This window comes from Saccostrea cucullata, unplaced genomic scaffold, assembly GCF_032062105.1.
Source record: "Saccostrea cucullata isolate Sc308-1 unplaced genomic scaffold, CSIRO_AGI_Scuc_v1 ctg1020, whole genome shotgun sequence".
Classification (NCBI taxonomy): domain Eukaryota; kingdom Metazoa; phylum Mollusca; class Bivalvia; order Ostreida; family Ostreidae; genus Saccostrea; species Saccostrea cuccullata.
The window spans coordinates 138,442-165,657 of NW_026931054.1; the positions used below are offsets into that span (position 1 = coordinate 138,442).

General features: G+C 32.4%; 1 protein-coding gene and 1 long non-coding RNA gene across 2 annotated transcripts in view; one reads left to right on the forward strand and one right to left on the reverse strand.

Moving 5' to 3' along the window:
• Positions 1-27,216, forward strand: part of LOC134231196 (transient receptor potential cation channel subfamily M member 2-like) — a 53,847-nt gene that overhangs the window by 18,939 nt on the left and 7,692 nt on the right. Inside the window, exons 23-29 of the mRNA XM_062713115.1 lie at positions 5,207-5,242; positions 5,389-5,509; positions 8,022-8,232; positions 19,247-19,267; positions 24,708-24,850; positions 25,407-25,546; positions 26,352-26,470. Of these exons, the coding sequence (XP_062569099.1) occupies positions 5,207-5,242; positions 5,389-5,509; positions 8,022-8,232; positions 19,247-19,267; positions 24,708-24,850; positions 25,407-25,546; positions 26,352-26,470 (791 nt within the window). The remainder of the gene's footprint in view (positions 1-5,206; positions 5,243-5,388; positions 5,510-8,021; positions 8,233-19,246; positions 19,268-24,707; positions 24,851-25,406; positions 25,547-26,351; positions 26,471-27,216) is intronic.
• LOC134231192 (uncharacterized) lies at positions 734-2,255 on the reverse strand. Its single transcript, XR_009984518.1, has 3 exons — positions 1,927-2,255; positions 1,141-1,238; positions 734-1,032 (listed from the first exon to the last, which is right to left on the reverse strand). It is a non-coding gene; the product is annotated as an uncharacterized LOC134231192 (long non-coding RNA).

Here is a 27,216-nt window from a genome sequence, read left to right on the forward strand (position 1 = left end):
ATACAATTTAGAGAAGATCTAAAAAATACAAAAATAATATAAAATGTATTAATTTTATATCAGTCTATTATTTCTGTATTATTTGCAGAACCTTGAAAAAAAAATAGGAAAGTAATACAAAATGTATAAATTTTGATCAGTCTATTATTTCTGTATTATTTGGAGCACCTTGAAAAAAAATAGGAAAATAATACAAAATGTATTAATTTTGTATCAGTCTATTATTTCTGTATTATTTGGAGCACCTTGAAAAAAAAAATAGGAAAATAATACAAAATGTATTAATTTTGTATCAGTCTATTATTTCTGTATTATTTGGAGCACCTTGAAAAAAAAAATAGGAAAATAATACAAAATGTATTAATTTTGTATCAGTCTATTATTTCTGTATTATTTGGAGCACCTTGAAAATTAAAATAGGAAAATAATACGAAATGTATTAATTTTGTATCAGTCTATTATTTCTGTATTAGTTGGAGCAACTTGAAAAAAAAAAAATAGGAAAATAATACAAAATGTATTAATTTTGTATCAGTCTATTATTTCTGTATTAAAATCGCATTTAAAACAAAAAAATCTAAAAATAATACATTCTGAAAAATACAAAAAAAAAATACATTTAGGAGTTCAAAAAAGATACAAGAATGATAGACAAAAAGTTCATAAAAAAGCTTTAAATAATACAAAGCCGTGTCTAGAAAAGTACTAAAAACGTGAAAAACTTGTTCTTAAATGCAGCTTTCAATCAGATTTCAAAGAGAAATGGCTTTAGATTACTGATTTAGTTACTTTTTGTGCAATAATCTTGATCTTTTCTGTCTTACATACAGTATTCACTCTTCAATTGTCCTCATTTCTAAGTCATGTTTAATCAATCTTATTGTCTTAGTAAATTGTACATTTATAATGAGATATGAATTCAAAAGTCTAGATCTTCTCTCTGCTTTGGGGTTTCTTTTGCACAGCACTTTACTTTGTTGAAGAAGTACATCTCCAGTTTTCTCACTGTCATCCTGCTTGGTCCTGCATAATCTACAAAATAGAATATCAAAATGTACCGGGGTATATCAAAATTAGATGCACAGACACACACAAAAAGAAATCTTCACATGATTAGCTGATATTGTCAATGTTACACACCTGTAATGCTTCAAGGGGTAGGGTGGGAGGGTGAGTGGGTGTCCTATTCCTCTATAACTAATCAGCTTTTCTTCTATGGCTCTGCAGAGGCACTCAAACTGTAAAAGTAATGATACTGATAAATGTTTTGCAGAACAGGTAGAAATACAGAACATTAAAAAATGAAAATATAAAACTGTCAATACACCTCATTGGAATTTTTCATGGCAAAATATTCTACAAATTGAGCCATTACCCCCCCCCCCTTTTATTGGGGGGGGGGGATTTGATTTGAAATCTTAACATGATATTGGGCAAGGGAAATACAGATCATCATATATTGATATAAAAAATAATTAGTTTGTGCCAAAAAAAAAAAAACTTTCTTACCACCTTCTTCTCAAGTCATTTTTGAAATAAATTATAAGTATGCTAAACCATAAATCCATGAAGCTTAGTTGCAATGATTACCCCCCCCCCCCCCTTTCACATTTCAAAATTTAAATGGTTGTATACCAAGATGATTTTATCCGTTATTATTCCATGTTTAGGCCTGAGGGATAGGGTGAAATTAATTTTTAAGTCATTTTGGTCCATGTAAATAATATCATTTGCCATTGAAAGCCCGTAATTATCCATACAATTCAGGATAGAAAGTAGCATAACAAAACTCTCTTTTGTCACAAATCCAATATATCTGCATTTAATTTGACCTACTATGAATTGGTTATAAAAGATAACATTTATTAATTTACATTTCACATTTTAAAATTTGAAACTACTGTGCTATTTTATGTAAATTCTTACCGCATATGGCGTTGTTTACACCAGGAAAGCCAGGGCATGATGCTTGAAAAACGCCAGCCTCCTTCCGTTTTCGCATTTCTTTGTTTATAAATGTGATCCATGCTAACATGCTGTAGCTTAACATCTATTTTCTACCAATTTCATCGGCGAATATTAGCTAAATTTTATTAAACATCACCAACTCGCTCAATTCGGTTCGTCGATCTATTTTTCAAAATGGCGTGGGTAAATTACCGTTAACCAATCAGAGAAAAGCAAAGAAAAATTTTAAAATCTGACCAATCAAATAGCTCCTTATTTACGAAGATTGCAGATTTTTAAATATAAAATATTTTTAACAGTCTAAGGAAATTATGTACGAAGTCTAATAAGTAATAAAGAATCAATTTAATAAACCCTTGATCATTACTAGAATAATTATTAAGAATCATTTCTTATAATCGTTATTTTTGTTTTTAAGAAATTTTCCGATTACAGATGAGAAAGATTTCTGGTCAGCCCAGGGACCTATATATTAATATAATAGTATATAGGTCCCTGGTCAGCCATATTGTTTTGTTTTTGTTTTTTTAATTATACAAGTTGACCTGTAAAATAGACCATAAAGTTCAAGAAGAAGGATCAATTTAGTGTTAAATCTGAAGCAAAATACATAGCAAGGCACAGAGCCATGCCCCCTTTTCTCGGTGCCATGTCCTTTTTTTCCTAACAAAAAATTAATAAATATTCCCAGTGTAGGCAATATTCCTTAGCTGTTCTGTTTATTCAGTGCATACTGATAATCTCTTGTTTACATAACGCAACCAAGTGTGAATTCACGACAGGAAATCACTTCACGCTTGAACGCAACACACAGCCACCTGGCTAATTAACATGCCTCAGGCTGTTAGGGTAGAAGATTTAACTTGAGAAACTGTCATTTGATTGCATTGATTATGCAAGAATTAGCCCAAGATCAAAGATAATTAACTTGTAAATTATTAACTTATTAAAATCAGGATCGTTTTTTTTTAAAACTGAGAGTAGAATTAAACACAGAGTTGAAGAAAAACTGATATTTTATCTGAATAAAAACGACTTACATTGTACCAAAAACTGAATGTAATGTGACAAAAGGCTAGAAAACAACAAACTAAGTTAGTTATGAACTGATAAATTTGACAAGCTGAGGGTCAATGTTTCTTATTTAAGCCATTTTTTTTTTCAAAACAAATTTATACATGGCATTAATTTTTTTTTTTGGGGGGGGGGGGGGGGGGAGATCAATTTTCACTTGATAATGTTGGTAGAATAATTTTCAAGTAAAGAGAATAGTCTCTACATGTATTTTCCAAAATGCCCCCTCCCCCTCCCTCCTTCCCTGGAAAAAAGTATTTTCGTTTAATGTTTAATTAAATTGACTGTACTACTACACAAATAACACAGTCCAAGCAGGTTCAAAAAATTAATACTTCCAAACTTTAATAATTTTTGCACATGTTTCAGCTAACTTTCTCTAGTGTAAATATCTATCTTAAACACACTGATAATTTAATTAGGAAACCTACTACTTGCACATCCCTTTCTAGACTTGAACACTTAATTGAAATTTATTTAGGATAATTTGAATATGATTCCTTCTCTGAGTGAAAAAAATGCACATATATACTAAAATCTGAAGAAAACATCGTATGCATGGTAATAGCTAGTTGGGACTTTCCATGTGCACAGGTAAATCACGTAATTTCTGAATTGTAGTATGATGCAATCATTTGTTAGCCTGCAAGACCACTTGTTGTGTGATAGATGTAAACACGTGAAAGATGTAAACCCGCTGAAAAGTCAATGTAAACCCGCTGTAAAATCTTCATGCTCAAGATGGAAATATTTCTCTGGATTACCACTGATTGAGATTAACATAAATTTTAGTACCAATTAATTATTTAAGTTCTAGATAATCGGATACCAAGATTCCTGAAAAAAATATATAATAAAAATTTTCTAAGTACCGGGTATGCTATAAACTTATAAAAAAAGCAGCAGACATTTTGCAAGGAATTTCTCTAAAATTTATAAAGTTCATAAAGACAAATGTAAATAGAAAATATGTCTAAATTTACCCCCCCCCCCCTAACAACAAAAAGAAATAGAGACCAAATATATGGAATTTTCTGTAAATGTACTAAAATCAAATTTGATACAAAAAATACTGACCGTCTTTCTGTAAAATTACCAAGTCCAAATTTAATATAAAAATAATACAGTCTAACTGTTAGGTCTTTTCTATAAATTTACAAAGTCCAATTTTAATATAAAAATAATACAGACAAACTCTGAAAAATTACTAAGTCTAAATTTGATATAAAAATAATACAGACAAACTGTCTGTAAATTATTAAGTCCAAATTTAATACAGAAATGATACAGTCTAACTGTATAGACTTCTCTGTAAAATTACTAAGTTCAAATTTGATACAGAAAAAATACATCTGGAAAAAACTAAGTCCTGAAAAAATACAAAAATAATACACTGAAAATAATCTAAGTCCAAAAAAATACAAAAATAATACACTGAAAATAATCTAAGTCCAAAAAAATACAAAAATAATACACTGTACAAAATCAAAGTCAAATTTTAATACAAAAATGATATACTGAATTTTCTGTGATAGGAAAATAATAAATTTTTTCTGTATTATTTTAAGAAAGTACAAAAATGAATGTATTAAAAATATATTAAAAATATACTTTTCTGTATTATTTTTTGATATGGGTATAAACAGAGATATTTACTTAGATTTATTGGAAACTTAAGCTCTCCCAAATGAAAGGCTTGTTTTAAATTTTTTTATCAAATAGTTCTCAATGTCCATCAGCCTTTTATTTGTTGTCTTGAAACTTGACATATTTCTCAGAACCACTGTGATTGTTCATCACCTTATAGTATAGATTTAGTATATAGGAAAGTAAAGTAATTGAAGTATTATCTATAGAAACATTTCTTCATAACTGAGGTGAGTAATGTGGCCCAAGGAACTCTGGATGGGTTTTAACCTCACTGCATCATACATTTTTTATTTTTTTAAGACTTTGAAACAGACAGAGTTTGCAAAGAAAATTCCTTGAACCGTTGTAGTCATTCATGTATTTATGTATCTGATTCAGGGGAATCTATTTAGTATTAGTTTCTACACTAAATACTTTAGTATCTAATTAGTTAAGAGCACAAAACAAAACCAAATTAGAAATAACTTTATTCAAGTTTGTAAGCTTAAATTATATGTATCTTTTACTTTTTCAGATGTGAATTTCAGAGGATCCCATTATGCCAATCCAGGTAATACAAGAAATTTTAAAAGATACATGTATATAAAGAATATTTCTCTATATAAGAATTTTTGACATCTATATAGCTTTAACAGACCTAAAGGAGGGACTGCGTCAGATTTTTATATAATTTTATTGTAATTTTTTAATTTGTAGAAGCTTTAATAGTCCCCATTCAGAAATGCCCGTATTCCAGTTTGTTTGGTTACCTCATTACTATACAGTACCTGCTGATCTGTAAACTGGTTCTCGTCACCCTGCTGTTTGCCATGTTTGCGTAAGTTGATTGTAAGGGCTGTAAGGTGCATCAGTAGAGCCAGTAGTTACCCTCTAGAGTAGAGAGAGCCTACACTAATAAGACTAGTAGAGCATGAGTTCATTAGTACTATAGGGCTCATGGAGCATGTATCATAGGACTTGTAGAGCATGTGCCCCCTGTTAGTACTCTTTAGAGTTCTCTGTTAATATGCTTTTAAATTAATAGAGCATGTGGCCCTATCAGTACACTTTAGGGTGTCCATACATACGTTATGATAGGGGGTAGCCATCCCCTATACCCATCCTCTGCTTTAGAAGAATGTTTTAGAATCTTTAACAAATAAAAAGCAGCTCATATTTTTAGTGTGTAATAATTTTATAGTTAAATTCAAAGAAATTTAACTCTTACCTCCAATCAATTGTTTATCAATATTAGATTTTTGCAATCTTGACACTTGCTAATATTGCCAAAACTGAATGTTCACAAAAATTTCTGCTTATACAATGTATCCATTTTGCATTAGCATCACTTAATAACTTATGTGAGATATGTCTGCACCTTGACCAGACTGAACAGTACTTCAACATCATCATATGTTGACTTATTGAAATAGTTGAATATGTTTATTGTTACAATCATTTCCAAGGAATTTCTTCTATACATGTATAATAAATTTTTAAAAATATTACATACTTTACATAGCTGTTCATCATGTCAAGTTCCATTCATAATTTTAAAAAGCTTTTTTTTTTATATTTCATGAGGCATCATTACTTATTGAAATCAAATTTTCACAATGAAGTGTCCGTCATTCCACCAGAGGTGATGATCAGAAAGCAGGTAAAAGTGGCTAGAGTTTGGAAAGTAATCATCTACCAGGCAGCTTAACAATTTGTCCATCATATTTCACTTAGCATATGATATTACAGTAAAACACAGTTATAGCAAACATATGTATTTAATGAAATCTTGCTTACAGCAAAGTTATTTTCATTCCCCGTTGTTTTAAAATAAAGCATTAACTTTGGGATCCTCTCTATACACTGACAAAAAATGTTTGGGATTTGAGAAAATAATAATGTAGCGTAAAAGATAGAAATTGATATTTTTTCAAGTTAATTTTAAAATAGGGTGCATGTCTTTTTCACCCAATAGCGTGAAAAATCTTCAAAGACAACAAAGCACTGGTACAGAAAAATCATGTTTACTTACTCAAATGGAGAAAATACTTGCACATAAAGTTTTCAATTGCTCTTTCATGGATCAATATTTATAGAATACAATTATAAGATACATTTCAGCCTGCAATTTATTCTAGACTATTTTGTGTTGGATCACTTTTACAACACTAAGGTACATGTACCTTTAAATCAACATAGCGTAAAGAGAGGGTCCTGAATGAGTATAACAAATTATGATGTTATTACGAATAAAGTGATCAAAATTGCTTTATCCTAAGACTTTATCACAGGCGTGTTTTACTGTAGCTTAAAATCACCAATTGTTCTTACCAAATAATAAAGGTTACAGGTCACATGGTTCCAAAGTAAATAATCAGTATCCTGCATGTTTTTTAAGCATGTTTATTAACAGGTGCCATAATATTGTTAATATTTTGTTTATGAATGTAATCAGAACACATAATACAGATGTTTCAATATTTTTTACCACTCAAGTGAGCTGTTTTGATCACATTTTGTCTGGTGTCTGTCAGTCTGCAGAACCATGGGGCCAATATATCAACCAAACTTGCCACAAAGTAAAAGGGGGAGGAGGGGGTCCTCAGTTAGTGTAGATTCAAATTTGATCAAATTATGACCTCCCAGGGGTAGGTTGGTGCCACAATTGATGATCAAAGTTTAATATAGGGGTAAATAGGAAAAATATTCTTCTCAAGAACAGTAAAGCCTTGATTGATTTTTAGTGTTGATTCAGATTTTTCAAATCATGACCCAAAGGGGGCAGGATGTGGCCACAATGAATGAGAAAATTTTTTTTCACAGACTTTTTAAAAAAAAATATTTTTAAGAACAGCAAAACAAAAAATTGGTCATATTCATATGGAAGGATACTCAGGTAGAGTTCATTCAGATTTGTTTAAATCCTGACTCTTCGTAGGGTGGGACCACAATGAAAGTTCAAATCTACAGGGAAAATGCCACAGTAAGTCAAAAAATATGTAAACATTTTTACTTGCGTAGATTCAAGTTTGTTTAAATCATACCCCACCCTTAGGGGTAGGTGGGGACCATTTGTGCATTTAAACTTTTCAATACTGAATTGATTTTTGCTATTTTCCTTGTCACAGTGCTTAGGTAAGCAATGTGCCCCATGGGCCTCTTGTTGTATATATAAAAATGTATTATGAAGTATTTTCACTAAACACAAATAAGACATCTTTTTATTTTTTCAAGTGAATTTATTTTATTATTTACCCTATCCATTATTGTCTATGGTATCATATGATGCGTTACACATTTACTCTGATTTCTAACTGAAGAAATATCTCATCCATTTCTTCTTGCTTCAGTCTAACCATCACAAAAGTTGACAACGAAGCCAGTGAGATCTGGAAGTTCCAGAGGTATGCCCTGATTGTTGACTTTGAGGAGAGACTTAATCTTCCCCCACCTCTGGTCATCATCAGCTATATCTGTATACTGGTCAGGAAGATCTACAACAAACTGATGGGCTGTAAAAGGAACTGTAGAAATATCTGCTGCTGTAGAAAGAAAGCCAAGGTAGAGGAAAGCTGTGTTATTGTAAAGCAATCTCTCACCAGAGGGCTCCAACACCTCTTTTATTGTCTAAATGACAAGAATCTTGTAAAACAAAAGTAAATTATATATTTTCACCTACTCGGTGATTTTTAAAAAGGAAAATAAAAATATCAATAGGTAGAATTTTTTTTTCAAAATCTGGATATATATATATTAAAATAAATCTATATAATTATATGGAACTATTTTGTTTTGATTTTTAACACTCACTTTTATTTTGAAATCAAGTAGACAAAGAAAATATTTACTATCAGAGAGCTTAAAACACGTAACATCTTTGGCAGAACATGCAAAACAATGTTTACATTTTTACTTTGCCAAACTACTTTTAAGATGACCACAGAGGTGTAAGTGAAGTGCGCCCTCTGGTGAGAGATTGATTGTAAAGCTGTAGAGAGTGAATGTTGTTCATTTCTGCCAATTTTATACTAGGATAAAATTTCTAGGAAGTCTTTTAAAAAATTTATGGTAGATTACATTTTAAACTTATTAAAGTTGTGATTTTTTTCCAAAACAAAACTTAATTGTCTTTAAATAAAAACAAAAATTTAGACAAGTTCCAGATATGGCAAAGATTTCAGTAGTTAAAGAATCCATTTGACAGAGAAAAAAATTATATCCAAGGATTCGAAATATCAAGGGTGAAGTACCCGTACTTAAGGAATAAGGGTATTCTAGATGGGTGGTGTAGGAAAAACTCAAAGTTTAACGGTCATTCAATCTCACTTATCTAATGCCATTAAAGATACATTTGTCTGCAGTTTGTGTAATCACGAGGAATGCAAGTCCTTATAGAACAGTTCTATTTTATTATCATTTAACTACAAAAGACAATTTTTCAGATTACATTAGTCATACCATAAAAAAAGCACCAAATTCTGTTTATTTTAGTGAAATATATGGAACGCCATAGCTGCCTTAAGGTATGGTACATAATGTTACATTGTGTGTTCCATATAATAAAGGGTTAAATCAATATAATAAAGGGTCATCACTCCTTGTTAAAGGGTGAAGCGCACATAATACATGGTGTGTTCAATATAATAAAAGGTCTGTTCTTTATGTTGAATGGTCACCACTCCTTGTTATACAGTGAAAGATACAAAATAAATGGTATGTTTAATATAATAAAGGGTCAGTTTAATGTGTTATATGGTCACCACTTCTTGTTATGGGGTGATAGGTGTATAAATGGTGCATTCGATATAATAAAGGTTCTGTTTACTATGTTAAATGGTCGCAGCTACTTGTTATTGGATGAAGTATACAAATTAAATTGTGCATTCGATATAATAACGGGTCGGTTTAATATGTTAAATGGTCGCCGCTACTTGTTATGGGGTGAAGTATACAAATTAAATGGTGCATTCGATATAATAACGGGTAGGTTTAATATGTTAAATGGTCGACGCTACTTGTTATGGGGTGAAGTATACAAATTAAATGGTGCATTCAATATAACAACGAGTCGGTTTGATATAACAACGGGTCGGTTTAATATAACAACGAGTCGGTTTGATATAACAACGGGTCGGTTTAATATAACAACGGGTCGGTTTGATATAACAACGGATCAGTTTAATATAACAACGGGTCGGTTTAACATAATAACGGGTCGGTTTAATATAATAAAGGGTCGGTTTGATATAACAACGGGTCGGTTTAATATAACAACGAGTCGGTTTGATATAACAATGGGTCGGTTTGATATAACAACGGGTCGATTTAATATAACAACGAGTCGGTTTGATATAACAACGGGTCGGTTTGATATAACAATGGGTCGGTTTAATATAACAACGAGTCGGTTTGATATAACAACGGGTCGGTTTAATATAACAACGGGTCGGTTTGATATAAAAACGGATTGGTTTAATATAACAACGGGTCGGTTTTACATAATAACGGGTCTGTTTAATATAATAACGGGTCGGTTTGATATAACAACGGGTCGGTTTAATATAACAACGAGTCGGTTTGATATAACAACGGGTCGGTTTAATATAACAACGGGTCAGTTTGATATAACAACGGGTCGGTTTGATATAACAACGGGTCGGTTTAATATAATAACGGGTCGGTTTAATATAACAACGGGTCGGTTTGATATAACAACGGGTCGGTTTAATATAACAACGAGTCGGTTTAAGGCAGGTCCACCCTTTTACGGATCCGGTTTCAATTTTACACACCGATATAAAATTTTGATTATCCATGTCTATAGAAATAAAATCTTTTTGGATGATTGAAAATAATTTAGCAAGTATATATTTGTTTATTATAGTGTCATTGTGCACACAAAGCATATAAGTTAATGTACATTATTTATAGGAATAACCAATTTGCATTCTGTCCATAGGATTTATATATGTAATGTAGTACATACACAGACAGAGGATTCTTGATTGCCTTATGAACCTAAAGCTTTTAATTTTTTTTAAACAAACTAACTTGAGATCTACTCAGTATTTATCTTTCATTTTAAGCTTTTGTCGTCTTTTTAAATTTACTTTTTTATAAGTTTTGCGAAGAACGATTGAAAAAAATAGATATTCCAAACATGGGGGTATGGGTGTTCAAAAGGCTCTTTTGTAAAAATTTTCTGGTCAACCACAATAAAGTATGTTTTTCTGCTAACCTAAGATATAATTCTAAATAATTGTGAAGAAAAAATAGCATATAAACATAAAAGATTTTGAGAAATATTTAAGATAAAGATATTTTGAGCATTTTCTCTGAAAGATTTTGACACAATCAACATCAATTTTTTAGTGTTTTCAAATAGAAGTTTCAAATATTTCCTTGACAAATGAATATTTATAATTTTCCTAAGTTTTAACAATAATTGGATGTGATTTGGTACATAGCTAAATAAAATATGATGTTACAATTCTATATGTCGAATTTTGACTGTTGAATTTTTAGAGGTATATACTCCGAGACATGTTTCATGAAAATTAACTTGCAAAGATATATTTTTTTTATGGGTATTTTAGTTAGATAATGACTCATTCAAGATTTTCAAATAAAAAAATAAACAGTTTGACAGAAAATTCTGAAAGTACGGACCTACCTTAATATAACAATGAGTCGGTTTAATATGTTAAATGGTCGACGCTACTTGTTTTTAGAGTCAATGGCAGATAAATTGTGTGTCCTACAAAGTAAATGGTTTGTTTACCATGTTAAATTGTTATTGCTATTTGTAATAGGATAAAAGGCAGATTATAATAAATATTTAAAATGAGTCAAATAACACATTAAGAATGCGTCTTGAGTACAATTATCATTGTTCAGCTAATTTAACATGGTTTCAAAAAATGCACATTAAATATTAGCTGATAAATTAATTAACTGATGATATAGATGGATATCAATGACACAGTTCTCCTTTAGTATTCTTATATAAATCCGTAATTGGTTTTTTTTTCAATTTGATTCTAATATTTTATTAATTTATAATCTTTGTTGTTACTTCTTGTTTTAAATTCATTTTTTTTTGTAAAAATGTAAAATAAAAAAAAAGATTAAAAAAAAGGAAGAAGGAAATTAAGAATGAGTAATACGGATGAAATTTTACAAAGAAGATTGGATGTACTTATCCTTTGTAGAACTGTCTTATGGAATAAAAATATCTCGTATTTTTAAATTTTTATCACTATCAAGTACCATATATTATAAGAAGGGCTAATAATGGTAAGGGAGGGAGAGCTAAGTGTCAGGCGCGGATCCGGTCCAGGATTTTTTTCCCATGGTAGGGGTCCATTCCAGTAAAAGAAACATTCATTCCTGACATACCTTGACAAGCAAAAAAAAAAAAACAAAACTGTTTTTCAAATGTAAAAAAAAACTATTTCGGGGGGGGGGGGGGGCGGGGGCACCTCTAGACCCGCGCATGAGTGTTACATATCTTTTTGCCGTACGTAATGTTTAATATTTTGAGGAACATCACAGTCACTTATTTTGTAATTTAACCTCCTCTGTTAAGATATTATTCCTTTATATTGTAAAATTGTATAAAACTGTTTATAGAAAGACCATACATCTCCAAAGTTTTATTTGCACTTTTTTGTCATTTGCATTATATGTGGAATTTGGAGAAGGTGTTATGCCTAAACGACATAACGCTTTTAACTTGTTACATGTACATACTATGATAGGCCCAACGTTTTTAAACGGAGGGGGGGGGGGGTTAAAATTCAAAGGCGTCAATGATTTACAGGTGTTACAGATTTTCCCCTTACCTAAAACAACCCACGAGATTGGATCACCCAATTTATGCCCTAGACATTAAATCTGTATGTCGTAATTTTGTTTGTATATATCATGGGAATATCACCAATCATCGTATGTTATTAATGTATGCTTTATAATTCATCGTATATGTTTATTTCATGAATATTGTTTGGTTATATATAGTACAAACCCGAATTTCCTCCATTGATCAGCCATATCGTAATAACAAATGGCCACCCGGCATTGTTATTCGACTCATGTAACTCAAATACACTTGGCACCATCTCCAAAGTAATTCCCAACCAATTACTCATCATTTTCCAGCGTTTGTAATACTTTTTAGAGCCATGTTTACTTGGTGCAAAGTTGTTGACAAATGTCGCGCGAATAATGGCGGCACCGCACGTTATTCGCGCGTGGAGTATTTCGCACCTACCAACCAAAAGGTATATAACAGACGTTCTGAGAGACAATCGCCAGTAGTGCTTGCGCTGCTCAACCAGGCATGGTGCCTTCAGTGCCCATCAGACTGGTACTCTACCCATAGGTACATTTTGTACCATTGGTTTGGGTAGGCTGATGCCATTACAAACCCAGTGATTTTGGGTCCCCATCCTTTTTCTGGGTAAACTCACCATTTTGTGAGTAAAACACCCATTTTCCCCAGTATTTGCCACTTTTTGTTGATTTTGGCCACATTTTAGTAAATTCCTGACTTTTTAGCTGTTTTTCTTGATTTTTAATAAATTTATAGAAAGTTGACCATCTTTTCTTATTGTTGGGTAAATTTCAGAAATAAGAGACCCACATATAATTTCTGTAACGGGGTAAACCACAGAGTGGTAAAAGAATACAAAGTATTCAAAAACCACCACTATACCCAGAAACGTTACAATTGGTGTCAGAAGTGGGATTTTCTCTTATCTTATTTTTGTTTACCCATAATTAAGAAATAGATAGAAATTATTTTATACTTAGGTACAACTTTATTAATTCAATACATTTTATTGAAATTGTCCTTTTTTTTTTTTTTTTTACAACATGGAAATCGAAGAAAGTTTTGAAGTAACTTGTAAGTCCCGTCCATCTTCACCCAACAACTTGGAGAATGATAGGGTGACCACACCCATTTCCAATCCTCCTTCTCCATCAAAGGCATCAGATCTTGCCCAACCTGTGAATGAAAAGCAATTAGACGCTATCATGTCTATTATGCAAAATGTAAACCAACAATTGTTGGGAATGACAAATGAGTACCAAAGGTTGAGAGAGCATGTTGATAATTTGGAAAAAGAAATTAAGAGTCCTATGCAAGATAGGGGAGACAATCATTACTTTCCAAATTTTATATCCAGACCCATTCACCCGGTCAATTCCTATGACAATTTTCCTCCCCGCAATCATTCAAACCCTGTCTATGGGCAAAGGGAATTTAACCCCCGTACAATGTCGGGTACCCATTATTCCCCCTTACCTGAAATTAACAGGAATGAAAACAGAATGCCTTCCCCATTCCTGCCCAAACCCCATGTAACCATAAAACCCCAAACATTTGATGGCTCAGAGGACTTTGAAGAGTACCTCGCCCAATTTGAAATTTTAGTTGACTTACATGGGTGGGACTATAAAACAAAATCTCTGTACCTTGCCAGTAGTCTGACGGGTGGTGCCCGGGCTCTACTGAGCGAATTGAATGAAAATCAGAGAAGAGATTTTAACTCCCTTGTAAAAATCCTAAATAGGAGATATGGCTCCATTGAGAGATCTGAAATGTACCGTGCCCAACTCAAGACCAAAACTAGGGGTACAAATGAATCATTACCCGAATTGGCCCAATCTATTAAAAAATTGACCCGTCAAGCATACCCAACAGCTGACCCAACCATTATAAGCATTCTGGCACTCGATCAATTTATTGATGCCCTACCAGACCCAGATATGCGATTAAGGTTGAGGGAAGCTAAACCAAAAGACATAAACGAAGCAGAAATTTTGGCCATTCGATTAGAAACTTATAGATTGGCAGATGCCCAGAGAAATAAAACTGTCAATGTCATTCGTGACACTGACCCTATCTCATCATTAAAGCAAGATAATCAAAACTTGCGGGATGACATACAATCCCTTACCCAAGAAATCAGAGCCCTTATAAGAAATGGTCCAAGGCCGACCCATAATTTTGGGCAAACCCCCTATGAAAATTATTACAATATGGGCTCTTATGAAAACCCAGTCAGACCTGAATACGAAGGGCATGAACCCACAAATTATGAACCAAGACCCCAGGGTCCATCCTACCAAGGAAATTCAAACAAAGGGAGCAAATACCCCAAAAACCCAAAACAAAATCCTTTCCGACCTCAAGGACAGGGAAACTACCCAGAGTCGAATTCGGGGGTCGGAAGTCGACAGGTTCAAGGGGTAGGCCCCAACACTTGCCATTAAATATGGCTCAACCACTCTCACTAAAGCCCAAACCCAATATTGAAAATAAAACAGAATTTGAATGTGAGAAAGAAATCTCTTGTACTGCCCCCAAAGAAATTTTAGTGAGAGATATAAAAGGGGGAAATGATGGAATTTATGTATTTGGGAAAATTGGAAATAAAGAGACAAATATACTAGTAGATACAGGTGCTAGTATGACTATTGTCAGTACCCAGTTCTTTGAAAATTTACATACTGAGGAAAAGCCCCAAATTACTCCCGTATCTATCAAACTTACATCTGCAAGTGGTGATGCAATCCCAGTTAAGGGAGAATGCCCAATCAAAATATCCCTTGAAAATTTTCAAGTTACCCATAAAGTACTTGTGGCTGATATACAAAATCCATGCATATTGGGATTTGATTTTATGAGCAAGAATTCATGTGAACTTTTTGTAAAACAGATGAAACTAAAGGTACAGGGTCTAGACATTCCCTGCTTTAGTACATCTTGTGTAAAAGTTGTGTCTTGTGGCAAGATAAGTCTTGCTGAGGATATTGAAAATCCTCCCCATTGTGATAATGTTGCTCCTACAAAGGTAGATAACCCTTTATATAAGGATGAGGTTGAAATAATAGAACCTATCCCAAGTTTTGTTGAGAAAAATGAATTGATGATTCCCCAAACCCCTGAAACTGTAGACAGAGAAGTCACAGTTTGTCACATGAATTTGAAAGATGAAAGAAGCAATTTTTATGAAAATACTCAAAATGCCACAGTCAAGTATGTTGACAAAGTACTAGGTAAATGGGAAGACCTAAACAATACCCAAACTCTTGATGCTCCTAGCCCAGAGCTCAAACCCCAATTTCTAGACCACTTGCTATGTTCTAATATTGAGACTCTACCCAAAGAAATTGCAAATGAACCAAAACAAGAGTTTCATTTGAATGAAAATTGTCATGTAGCTTATGACAAACTCAAAAGAGCCCTCACAAGTTCCCCGGCCATGTCCTACCCTGACCATGAAGGATTATCTATCCCTGATACTGATAACTCTAATAGTGTGTTAGACACTATACCCTCTCCAGGACAAAGTGATGTAGAAAAATCATTTGTACCATACCAATCACCTAAGCAAGCCATCTCTAGTTCATACTTTGACTTGAAGAAGCCTTCCAGGCCTAGTGATGTAATTCCGGACATGGATCCTGAACATTTCTCGGTGATGTAGAATTCATGGACATATGCTGGACCATTTGGATGTTTTGAAGGAATATATTATGTAACTGTGTTAACTGTATAAAAAATGTGGATATTTGTGAAATCAGGACACTGGTGGTATGCAGATTTGTGATTCGTCCCTGTCGTGACTTTTCCATTTCAGTGGATCCAGGAAGTGATGACAGATGAACTGTGATAAATAAAAACATTGTTTTATATAATATTTTGGTAAAAGTTAAGTATTGATATTTGACTAACTGTTATTCATATTATTGTTATTCATGTCTATGATTATAACTTGTTGACCACATTGTGTTTATTGATAATGATATTTGTGGCCCATGATTATGTGTATTGCAAACTTTACTCATTGACTATGTTTCACTTACATGGCGATATTCCCATGAAAACTAGTCACCAAAATGAGATTTGATAAAACGATCCAACATTCGGGACGAATGTTTTCATGGAAGGGGGGCTGTGTTACAGATTTTCCCCTTACCTAAAACAACCCACGAGATTGGATCACCCAATTTATGCCCTAGACATTAAATCTGTATGTCGTAATTTTGTTTGTATATATCATGGGAATATCACCAATCATCGTATGTTATTAATGTATGCTTTATAATTCATCGTATATGTTTATTTCATGAATATTGTTTGGTTATATATAGTACAAACCCGAATTTCCTCCATTGATCAGCCATATCGTAATAACAAATGGCCACCCGGCATTGTTATTCGACTCATGTAACTCAAATACACTTGGCACCATCTCCAAAGTAATTCCCAACCAATTACTCATCATTTTCCAGCGTTTGTAATACTTTTTAGAGCCATGTTTACTTGGTGCAAAGTTGTTGACAAATGTCGCGCGAATAATGGCGGCACCGCACGTTATTCGCGCGTGGAGTATTTCGCACCTACCAACCAAAAGGTATATAACAGACGTTCTGAGAGACAATCGCCAGTAGTGCTTGCGCTGCTCAACCAGGCATGGTGCCTTCAGTGCCCATCAGACTGGTACTCTACCCATAGGTACATTTTGTACCATTGGTTTGGGTAGGCTGATGCCATTACAAACCCAGTGATTTTGGGTCCCCATCCTTTTTCTGGGTAAACTCACCATTTTGTGAGTAAAACACCCATTTTCCCCAGTATTTGCCACTTTTTGTTGATTTTGGCCACATTTTAGTAAATTCCTGACTTTTTAGCTGTTTTTATTGATTTTTAATAAATTTATAGAAAATTACAATCTTTTCTTATTAATTGGGTAAATTTCAGAAATAAGAGACCCACGTATAATTTCTGTAACGGGGTAAACCATTGAGTGGTAAAAGAATTCACTGTATTCAAAAACCACCACTATACCCAGAAACGTTACACAGGCTTAAAATTTACAACTTATTGGTGGATTTAGGATCTTTCTCTAACTTTTAGAAATATTCTTAATTAAACACATTAAATTGGGACAAACATAACTTCAATCAAGCTGCAACAAAAACTGTGTGTGTGGAGGGGGGGGGGATTTAAATGAAAAATTTCAATTTCAATATTAAATCAAATCGATGCGCTTTCCCCCTCGTACCACTGTATTACTTAGATATCTTTATATTTTATTGTTTCAGATTAATTTTACTAATTCTGAAATGTGATGGGGGTGGGGGGTGTTTGCTTGTTTATTTTTCTCTATTTTCATTGTTTGCTTTTTTTCTTTTGAAACTTTGTAAAATTATACAATGTAGCTACACAATTTGAAACATCTTTAACCTTTTTTGTATACTGGTATGTCACCCTATAAAAGGTAGCACTGATCATTTAACATGACAAACCGACCCTTTACTACATTGAATACACCATTTAATTTGTATATGTATATTTTAACCTATAATAAGTAATGACGACCATTTAACATATTAATTATACCCGTTATTATATCGAATGCACCATTCAATTTTTATGCTTCACGCCGTAACAAGTAGCGTCGACCATTTAACATATCAAACCGACCCGTTGTTATATAAAACCGACCCGATATTATATCGAATACACCATTTAATTTGCATACTTCACCCTATAGCAAGTAGCGGCAACCATTTAACATATCAAACCGACCCGTTGTTATATCAAACCGACCCGTTGTTATATCGAATGCACCATTTAATTTGTATACTTCACCCTATAACAAGTAGCGGCGACCATTTAACATATCAAACCGACCCGTTGTTATATAAAACCGACCCGATATTATATCGAATACACCATTTAATTTGCATACTTCACCCTATAGCAAGTAGCGGCAACCATTTAACATATCAAACCGACCCGTTGTTATATCAAACCGACCCGTTGTTATATCGAATGCACCATTTAATTTGTATACTTCACCCTATAACAAGTAGCGGCGACCATTTAACATATTAAACCGATCCGTTGTTATTTCAAACCGACCCGTTGTTATATCGAATGCACCATTTAATTTGTATACTACACCCTATAACAAGTAGCGGCGACCATTTAACATCTTAAACCGACCTGTTGTTATATCAAACCGACCCGTTATTATATTGAATGCACCATTTAATTCGTATACTTCACCCTATAACAAGTAGCGTCGACCATTGAACATATTAAACCAACTCTGTATTATATTGAATGCACCATTTATTTTGAATCTTTCACAGTATAATAAGAAGAGGTGACCATTTAACATAGTAAACAGACCCTTTATTATATTTTACACACTATTTATAATGTATCTTTCACCGTATAACAAGGAGTGGTGACCATTTAACATAAAGAACCGACCCTTTATTATATTAAATACACCATGTATTATGTGCGCTTAACCCTTAAACAATGTGTGGCGACCATTTATTATATTGATTCAACCCTTTATTATATAGAACACACCATGTAACATAATGTACCATACCTTAAGGCAGCTATGGCGTTCCATAGAAATACATCTTATTTCAGCTTGTTATTTTACTGCCCTTTTCTATGTTACAAAAGTGCATGCGTCTTTCACAGACTAAAAATCAGAATTTAAAGTTTTTATTTCATATTTCTTTTTCTATCTAGTATACACCAGCAGGCAATGCCGTAAGTGAATTAAACTTAACTGTAATGATGTAATATTAATTGTTTAAATGTGATTTTGTAACGTATGTACTTAAATAAAGTGACCATTGGCATCTCAACATCAGATATCAGCCATCGACATGAAATTGATACGTTAACATCTGTCGTGGGTCCTGATAGGATTAACTGCATTGTAACTAAAACACAGGGATAAAATCATCACTAATCTTTAGTATCCTCCTTACATCTCCGTGTTATTTCTCAAGTACTGGGGGTAAAAAATAACCTCATACTGATATATGTCAACATTGTTACAATGTTCATATCTGTTAAAAAGACTTTCAAATAAATGGTCACTAGTGAGCAGAGATAAATACACTCATGTTCTTTTAGTTTAAAAACATCAGAAATTTTTTGGAGGACCATTTTTGCCTCAAAGTTGGTCTGAAGTTTGGTGACAATGAGTGGTACAGGGACAAATTTAACAAAGGCACTGCTTAGCAATGCATTTTCTTAAAATGAGGCTTGTTTAAAGCTCACTGCAAATAATTGAAGTCTACTGTTTGTAAAAAGAAAATATTAAACAAAGCAAAAAAAAATTCTAACCGATAGGCAGTCACTAATTTCTGTCACAGCAAGTCGCACAATTAGCACAAAAGCAAAAATATTTTATACATGTATTTGGTGATATTGTTCATAAATGAGGCATATAAAAAGTTACTTTCACTTTTATGATTTATGTTTAGTAGCAGTTCAAAGTTGTAATGCCACTTTAATGTTCTGAGGAATATTATCAATAGTTATATGAATACTTGATGCTTGCTTATGCTTAAGACTTACACTTTCAATAATTAGATGGAGTTCATTCATATAGATTGGCTGTTCAAAACTATTAATTATGACTAAATTTTGATAGCTTTTCATATAAAGGTAAAAATATAAAGTAATTTTTAGCTCTACTGGTCAGAGACCAGAAGAGTTTATGCGATAGTAATGCGTCCAGTGTCCGTCTGTCTGTCTAGCTGTCTGTCTGTAAACAATTTTTCAAAATGCTACTCCTCCTACAGTTTTGGTCTGATTTCAATATAGCTTGGCACACAAGTAAACTACACTATGATACATAATTCTGTTTATCGGTTTTTGATTTCGATGAATGGTGTTGCCATGGTTACTAAAAATAGAACTTTCTGTGAAAATCATTCAAAATGCTACTCCTCCGACAGTTTTGGTCTGATTTCAATATAGCCTGGCACACAAGTAAACTACACTATGATACATAATTCTGTGTATCGGTTTTTTGATTTCAGTGAACGGTGTTGCCATGGTTACTAAAAATAGAACTTTCTGTGAAAATCATTCAAAATGCTACTCCTTCTACAGTTTTGATCTGAATTCAGTATAACTTGGCACACAAGTAGACTACACTAAGATACATAATTCTATGTATCGGTTTTTGATTTCAATGAACGGTGTTGCCATTGTTACTAAAAATAGAATTTTTTTTCAAATACATTCAAAATGTTACTCCTCCTACAGTTTTGATCTGAATTCAGTATTACTTGGCACACAAGAAGACTACACTAAGATACATAATTCTGTTTATCAGTTTTTGATTTCAATGAACGGTGTTGCCGTTGTTACTAAGTATAGAAATTTTTTTGAAATACATTCAAAATGCTACTCCTCCTACAGTTTTGATCTGAATTCAATATTACTTGGCACACAAGTAGACTACACTAAGATACATAATTCTGTTTATTGGTTTTTGATTTCATTGAACTGTGCTGCCGTTGTTACTTTAAATAGAAACTTCTGTGAAAATCATTCAAAATGCTACTCCTCCTACAGTTTTGGTCTGAATTCAATATAACTTGGCACACAAGTAGACTATACACTAAGATACATAATTCTGTGTATCGATTTTTGATTTTTGATTAATGGTGTTGCCTTGGTTACTAAAAATAGAAATATCTGTGAAATACTTTCAAAATGCTTCTCCAAATACAGTTTGAGTCTGATTATAATATGATTTGGCATGCAAGCAGACTACACTGAGATACATAATTAACAGTTTTGTGTTTTTGATTTTGCTGATTTATGTTTCCATAGTAATTTAAATTGATAATTCAGTAAAATTTTATTAAAAGCTACTCCTACAGCTGTAGTCTTATTGCAATCTTGCCTCAAAAAGAGACTTAATCAAGGATCATTATTCTGTTTATTGCTTTTGTAATTTTTAAGTCCCAACTGCTACTTTTCTTTTCTTTATTATACCGGTAAGTACAAACCAGTAGAGCTACAGTCTCGACAGAGACTTCTGGTTTGATTTAATTATTTATAATAATTGTTAATAAAAAGTTTTGCCATATTTTATATTGTAAATGATTAATTAATGGGAATTTACGAAATACTCAACCTGATGTTATTTTTAATGGAAATTTTCAAATTTTCTTAGTTCCGTGTTTTTCAGAAGACACTCTGATTTTGAGATACCAAGGTTTGAACATTGTTTTTAAGACCACAATATTATGAGTACAGAATGTTTTTCAATTTCACTGTTGTTTTACCGGTGAATTTAAATACCTCTGTGTGTTTTGTGGGTTATGTCTCGAAGTAAGTTATAGTTTTCTTATAAGCTTACCATATCTGTTTTCACTATGTAAATTCTTTTTGAATCTTCAGTCCTACTAGAAAAAAAATATAATGGATTAATACATTGGTAGGTGTCTAACCATCTGGCATGTTGTCTGCTCATCTACAATTTACAACATTACTACATACTTCTACACCCAAAAGTAATAACTTTTAAGATCAAGATCTAGTAAATGAATTAAGACTACTTTTTAGTGCTAGATCCATTATGACGTCATAATTGATTTTAGTGGGTTGTGGTTTTGCCCCTGTACCCCAGGAGGGGGCTTAAGGAAACCTCCATACTATTTCCAACCATAACTTATCAACCAAAATTTATCATAGATGGCTAAGGGGTAAATTAGAAGAAAAAAAATTTAAGCCAAGGTGCATCAGATTCCATTATCCTTTATTAAAAACCAACAGAGTTGCAGTATCTTCAACAGGGCTCAACATTAACTATTCAACAAACTAGACCAATTGAACAACTACCATACAATTTTGCCAGACTTACCCAAATGGTAGACATAATTTTTTTTTCCCACTTTAATATTCTAGGAATTCTACTTTCAGTAATCCATGGATATAAGCTCAGGTCTAGTAAAGGCAAGGATTAGTCTCCAAAGTAATATTTTCCAGGTACTAGTCCAATTGGTCTAGTTTGTTTTTTGAAGTAAATATAGAGCCCTGTTCAGGGACATTGATGGATGTGAACAGCTCCCAGCACTATCCTGTGATCCCAAACGGAAAAGATTTTTAACAAACTACTATCAAACCATCAACAAACTACCAACAAACTATATTTTCGTGGTTTGTTAAAATAGCTTGATAGTATAGCATTTAATGAAACACAAACAAACCACTATTTCTAAAAATAAGTATAGTGGTTTGTTAGTCTTTCATTTCGGCTGATTGTGGTTTCTTTATAGTTTGTTAGACTTTGTATCTTGCAACAGTGTTTTATTAGTATAGCATTTGCATCTAACCACATGGGAAATTAATTTACAGACATGTTTAGGGTTGAATTATCTAGAATTGTTGAAGTTTCCAAGAACAGCTTAATCTTTACATCCGGTGTTAGCTATTTGCGCCAATTTTCAAACCACCAAGCAGGTCAGAAACAAAGGAACTGGTGAAGGGACATTCAAATTGTTAGTATCATTCTATAAGATCCCTGACTGGAAAAAGCAGCAATTAACATTATTAAAAGATGGATCTGGATACAGAAGAGGTATTTAATGCATGTCATAAAGTTCCTTTTTACCTAAAATAAGGCTGGACTACAGTAATTAACCTTCTGTGAATGTGGATGTGTATGCTTTTACTAGCTTTGGGATTTTAATTTATTTATTTTCAGATTGACCTATAATTCCTATACTAGTTTAGATCAGTTATGCATTGAATTATGGGAAGTATGCTTGAAAATAAGACAAAAACAGATGTCTTTCAACGTTGCAATAAGGTGCCAGAACAATTAAAGGAAATATTGCAGCATTTTCCATGCCAGATGAAGCAGGGAATATTTAAATGTCAGCTTGAAGAACATTTTTTTGGTGATAAATGAAGATGTGCACAACATGAAGGAGAATATGTGATAAGTACATGGACATTGGCTTGGAATTGCATCGCCTAAACAAAAGGGAACATGTTGGAATGTTGCACTTGCATTGGCTAAACTTGTGAATCCTGGATTTTAAAATACTCTGAAACAAGACTTTTTGAATATTTCAAAATGTGACTGTTTTAGATGTTTTCAAAGACTTGTGGAGTTGTAAAGGTTAAGGAAAATTCAAATCTTAAGTGTTTTGCTGAGGGATATTTGTTACCAGTGATTTGTTAGTAGTTTGTTAGAGTGGTTTGATAGTAGTTTGTTGAGTGGTTTGATAGTAGTTTGTTAGAATGGTTTGATAGTAGTTTGTTAGAGTGGTTTGAAAGTAGTTTGTTAGAGTAGTTTGATAGTAGTTTGTTAAGAGTGGTTTGATAGTAGTTTGTTAGAGTATAGTTTGTTAGCTCATTTGCATGTGATTTGCTATACTATTAAACTACTTTCAAACCATAGTGGTTTGTTAGTCATTTGTTATAGTAGTTTGTTTGCCCTTTTTTTCCGTATGGGATGTTTTAACTCTAGTTTGGTCTATTGATGTAGATGCATGTTCTCCTGTAGGATAAAAGTCTAATGAATTGTTTTCTTTTTTTATCTATGGATATAGATTCTTTCATTGTCTTTTTTCATTGCATTAATGAGTGCTGTTTTAGCTCACACGAGTCACTATGCAGCTTTAAGGAATTGTTGTAATGGAAGTTTCTCCTATGCAAGATGTGTATGAATGTATTTCTTGAGTAAAAATTTTACATTTCCTGTACCACATGAAAATTTTTATAAGCTATCTAGTAACAAAGTATTCCTGGTGAAGGTAATTTACTTAAGTTTAAATGATGAACAACATCAGTAAATTAAGATATATTTTCTAGATAAGTTCACTGCAATACTAACTTCCTTGCTTAAGCTGCTGATGGGTATTTTTGAGTTGTTTTTTGAAGGGCTTATAATGATGATCTTACATTAATTTATGGTTCCTACCGAATGTTCAAGCAGTATGCAAGACTTTGGCTTAAATTTCTTTTAGATTTTTTTAAAGGTGAACTGTGTAATTTTTGATTATCTTTGTTTCGGTGATAAGCTTTAACCAAATCATAAGCTTTGAAAGCTTTCCAGTTTTTCATACTCTAGCTAAGTAAGCTTTTAAAGGTACATATACATTTCTTTCTTCTATTATTATAAGTAGGCATTTTATCTGTGAAATATACATAGCTTAGTTTGTCCTTGTAGGCTGATGAGGAGATGAGTCACAAAGTACAGAAGAACCGAAGATCAGAAGACTATAACTACTGGAAGAAATGCTCCATCGAGTTTCTCAGGTCTCAGGAATTCAAGGAGAAAAAGGAGAAAATGGCAGCACTACATGCTGAAATGTAGGCAGTCTTTTCTTGTTTGAATATAGTTTTCCCATTGTTTTAAATTGTTTCCTTTTTCCAGCAAAATGATGACATACTTTTTCTTTGATGTTTTAACCATAGGGAACATTTAATTGACTCCTTTGATGTCATAAGGCTGTTAAAGTTTTGTTGTTTTTTTTTTTTTTGTATATGGATTCCTTAACTTTATGTATCAACCCAAGAATTATTTTTGTAAAAACTGGAAATTGCACATCTCTTAAGTTTTCCTCCAAGTCTGATGGTTTATAGATCATAGAGTCACTTTTTATGAGCAATTTATTTGGTAAAAAAATTAAATCTTGAAGAAGAGAGCTTTAAATTGAATTGTTTTATTTAAATGTACTTCAAAGTTATGTAATAATGTTAAAAAAAATTAAAACAAGGTCTGAGAATAAAGTTTTGGATGGATAAGTTGACTTGAAAAAATGAATACATGTACTTTTTCTGTTACCCTTAACTTTGTTAAACTGCATTCAACTGCACTTTATATTATAGAGACATTACTCACTGTAACCTTTTTAATATTATGTAGAATCACCAACCTGCAGGAAGACATGAGATTGCAGAAAAAGAACATGAAAAGAATAAGTGACAGAATTGTGGAGTTAGAGAGAAGTCTGGGAACCAGCAGGATGTACCTAGAAAATATCTACCACAAACTAGATAAACAAGGTCAGATAATTTAAAACCACAAATTAGATAAACAATGTCAGATAATATAGAAAATATCTACCACAAACTAGATAATCAAAGTCAGATAATATAGAAATATCTACCACAAACTAGATTAACAAGGTCAGATAATATAGAAATATCTAGATAAACAACGTCAGATGATCAAAAATATCTACCACAAACTACATTAAAAAACAAGGTCAGATAATAATATAGAAAATATCGACCAATAACTTGATAAACAAGGTCCAATTATAAAGGAAATATATGAATCCACAATATAAATGGCAGCAAAACCATTTATTTTGCTTTGTTTTTGTAGAAAATGTTTCCCAAGTCATGAAAATTAATTGTCTTGGATTGATTTAAAAGTAATGAATCGTGAAAAAAGATGATGTGAATAATAGTTGGTTTACAGTATTAAAGAAAATATCTGCCACAAACTAGATACACTTTAACTTTTTATCATAATCTTCAAAACACAGAGAGATAATGTAGGAAAAAATTTATAATAGAGAAAATATAGTGATGATGTTCTGAAAATATCTTTCTTCAGGTAAACAGAAGAAATGAAAATTCATTTATTATTCCCTAAAAATTAAAGCATCAAAAGGCATTGTGATTTGTCAAAATGTGCAACTTATGTTTAATTGTCATGATATTTTCTAAAAGGCTTTCTTACTAAAAGAGAGGTTATTTTGTGAAATTCCTCCCAATCACTAATTCAGAAATTACTCCAATCAGTTTGTGATGACAAGTCCACATCAAACATTAATTTCTTCTAATACATGTATCTTTATAGATGTCCATGGTATGGCCAACAGGAAGGGGCAGATAATTCATATAGCAGCTCGACAGTCCCCTTACCCAGGCACTTCTATAGCCAGGTTCCCCGTATTTGACAAATATGTACCATGGGAGGTGACTGCATGTTATTTATTTTTCTCTATTTAGATTCATATATTTATACCCCAGCTTCGAAGGAGAGGGGTATACTGTTTTACCCTTGTATGTGTGTCTGTCCATAACAAATTTTTTTGCCACAGTTTTCTAAGCAACTATTCATCTTAAATGCTTTAAATTTTACCACACTCTTTGTTGAGGCATGCAATATGGTGGGATTCATTTTTATAGAAATATGATGTCAACTTCCTGTTTATTCATGTATCTGTCTGTACGAGGGGTGATCAAAAAGTTCGCCAACTATCTCTATATCTACAAAACCACAATTCAGATTAGAATGAAATTTGGTACACACATAGCCATACACAAGGTCTATAAATAGCATATGCTGAATAAAGTTTCTCTCCTTGTTTGTGACGTCACAATGTGAAAATACGTCACTATTTAGGTCACTTATACGATATATAATATATATATCTAATTTTTTCAATAAACGACTGTACAATTTATTGTAATATCTTAGAAATTCCTCTGCAGTATCATATAATAATTTGTACACAGTTTATAGAGATAAATGAGTTCCTATAAATTCAATTAATGATTGGATTAATTGTTTTAGTGAAGGAAGGCTGATGGTTAAAAATGATACTTGTCATCTTGCGCAGTGAAAGCAAGTTTGAAAAGATATGTATTTTTAATTAAGCAATTTGCTATCAAAGACCTCCAATTAGCACTTTGAAAAATAGTTGAATATTTGAACAATG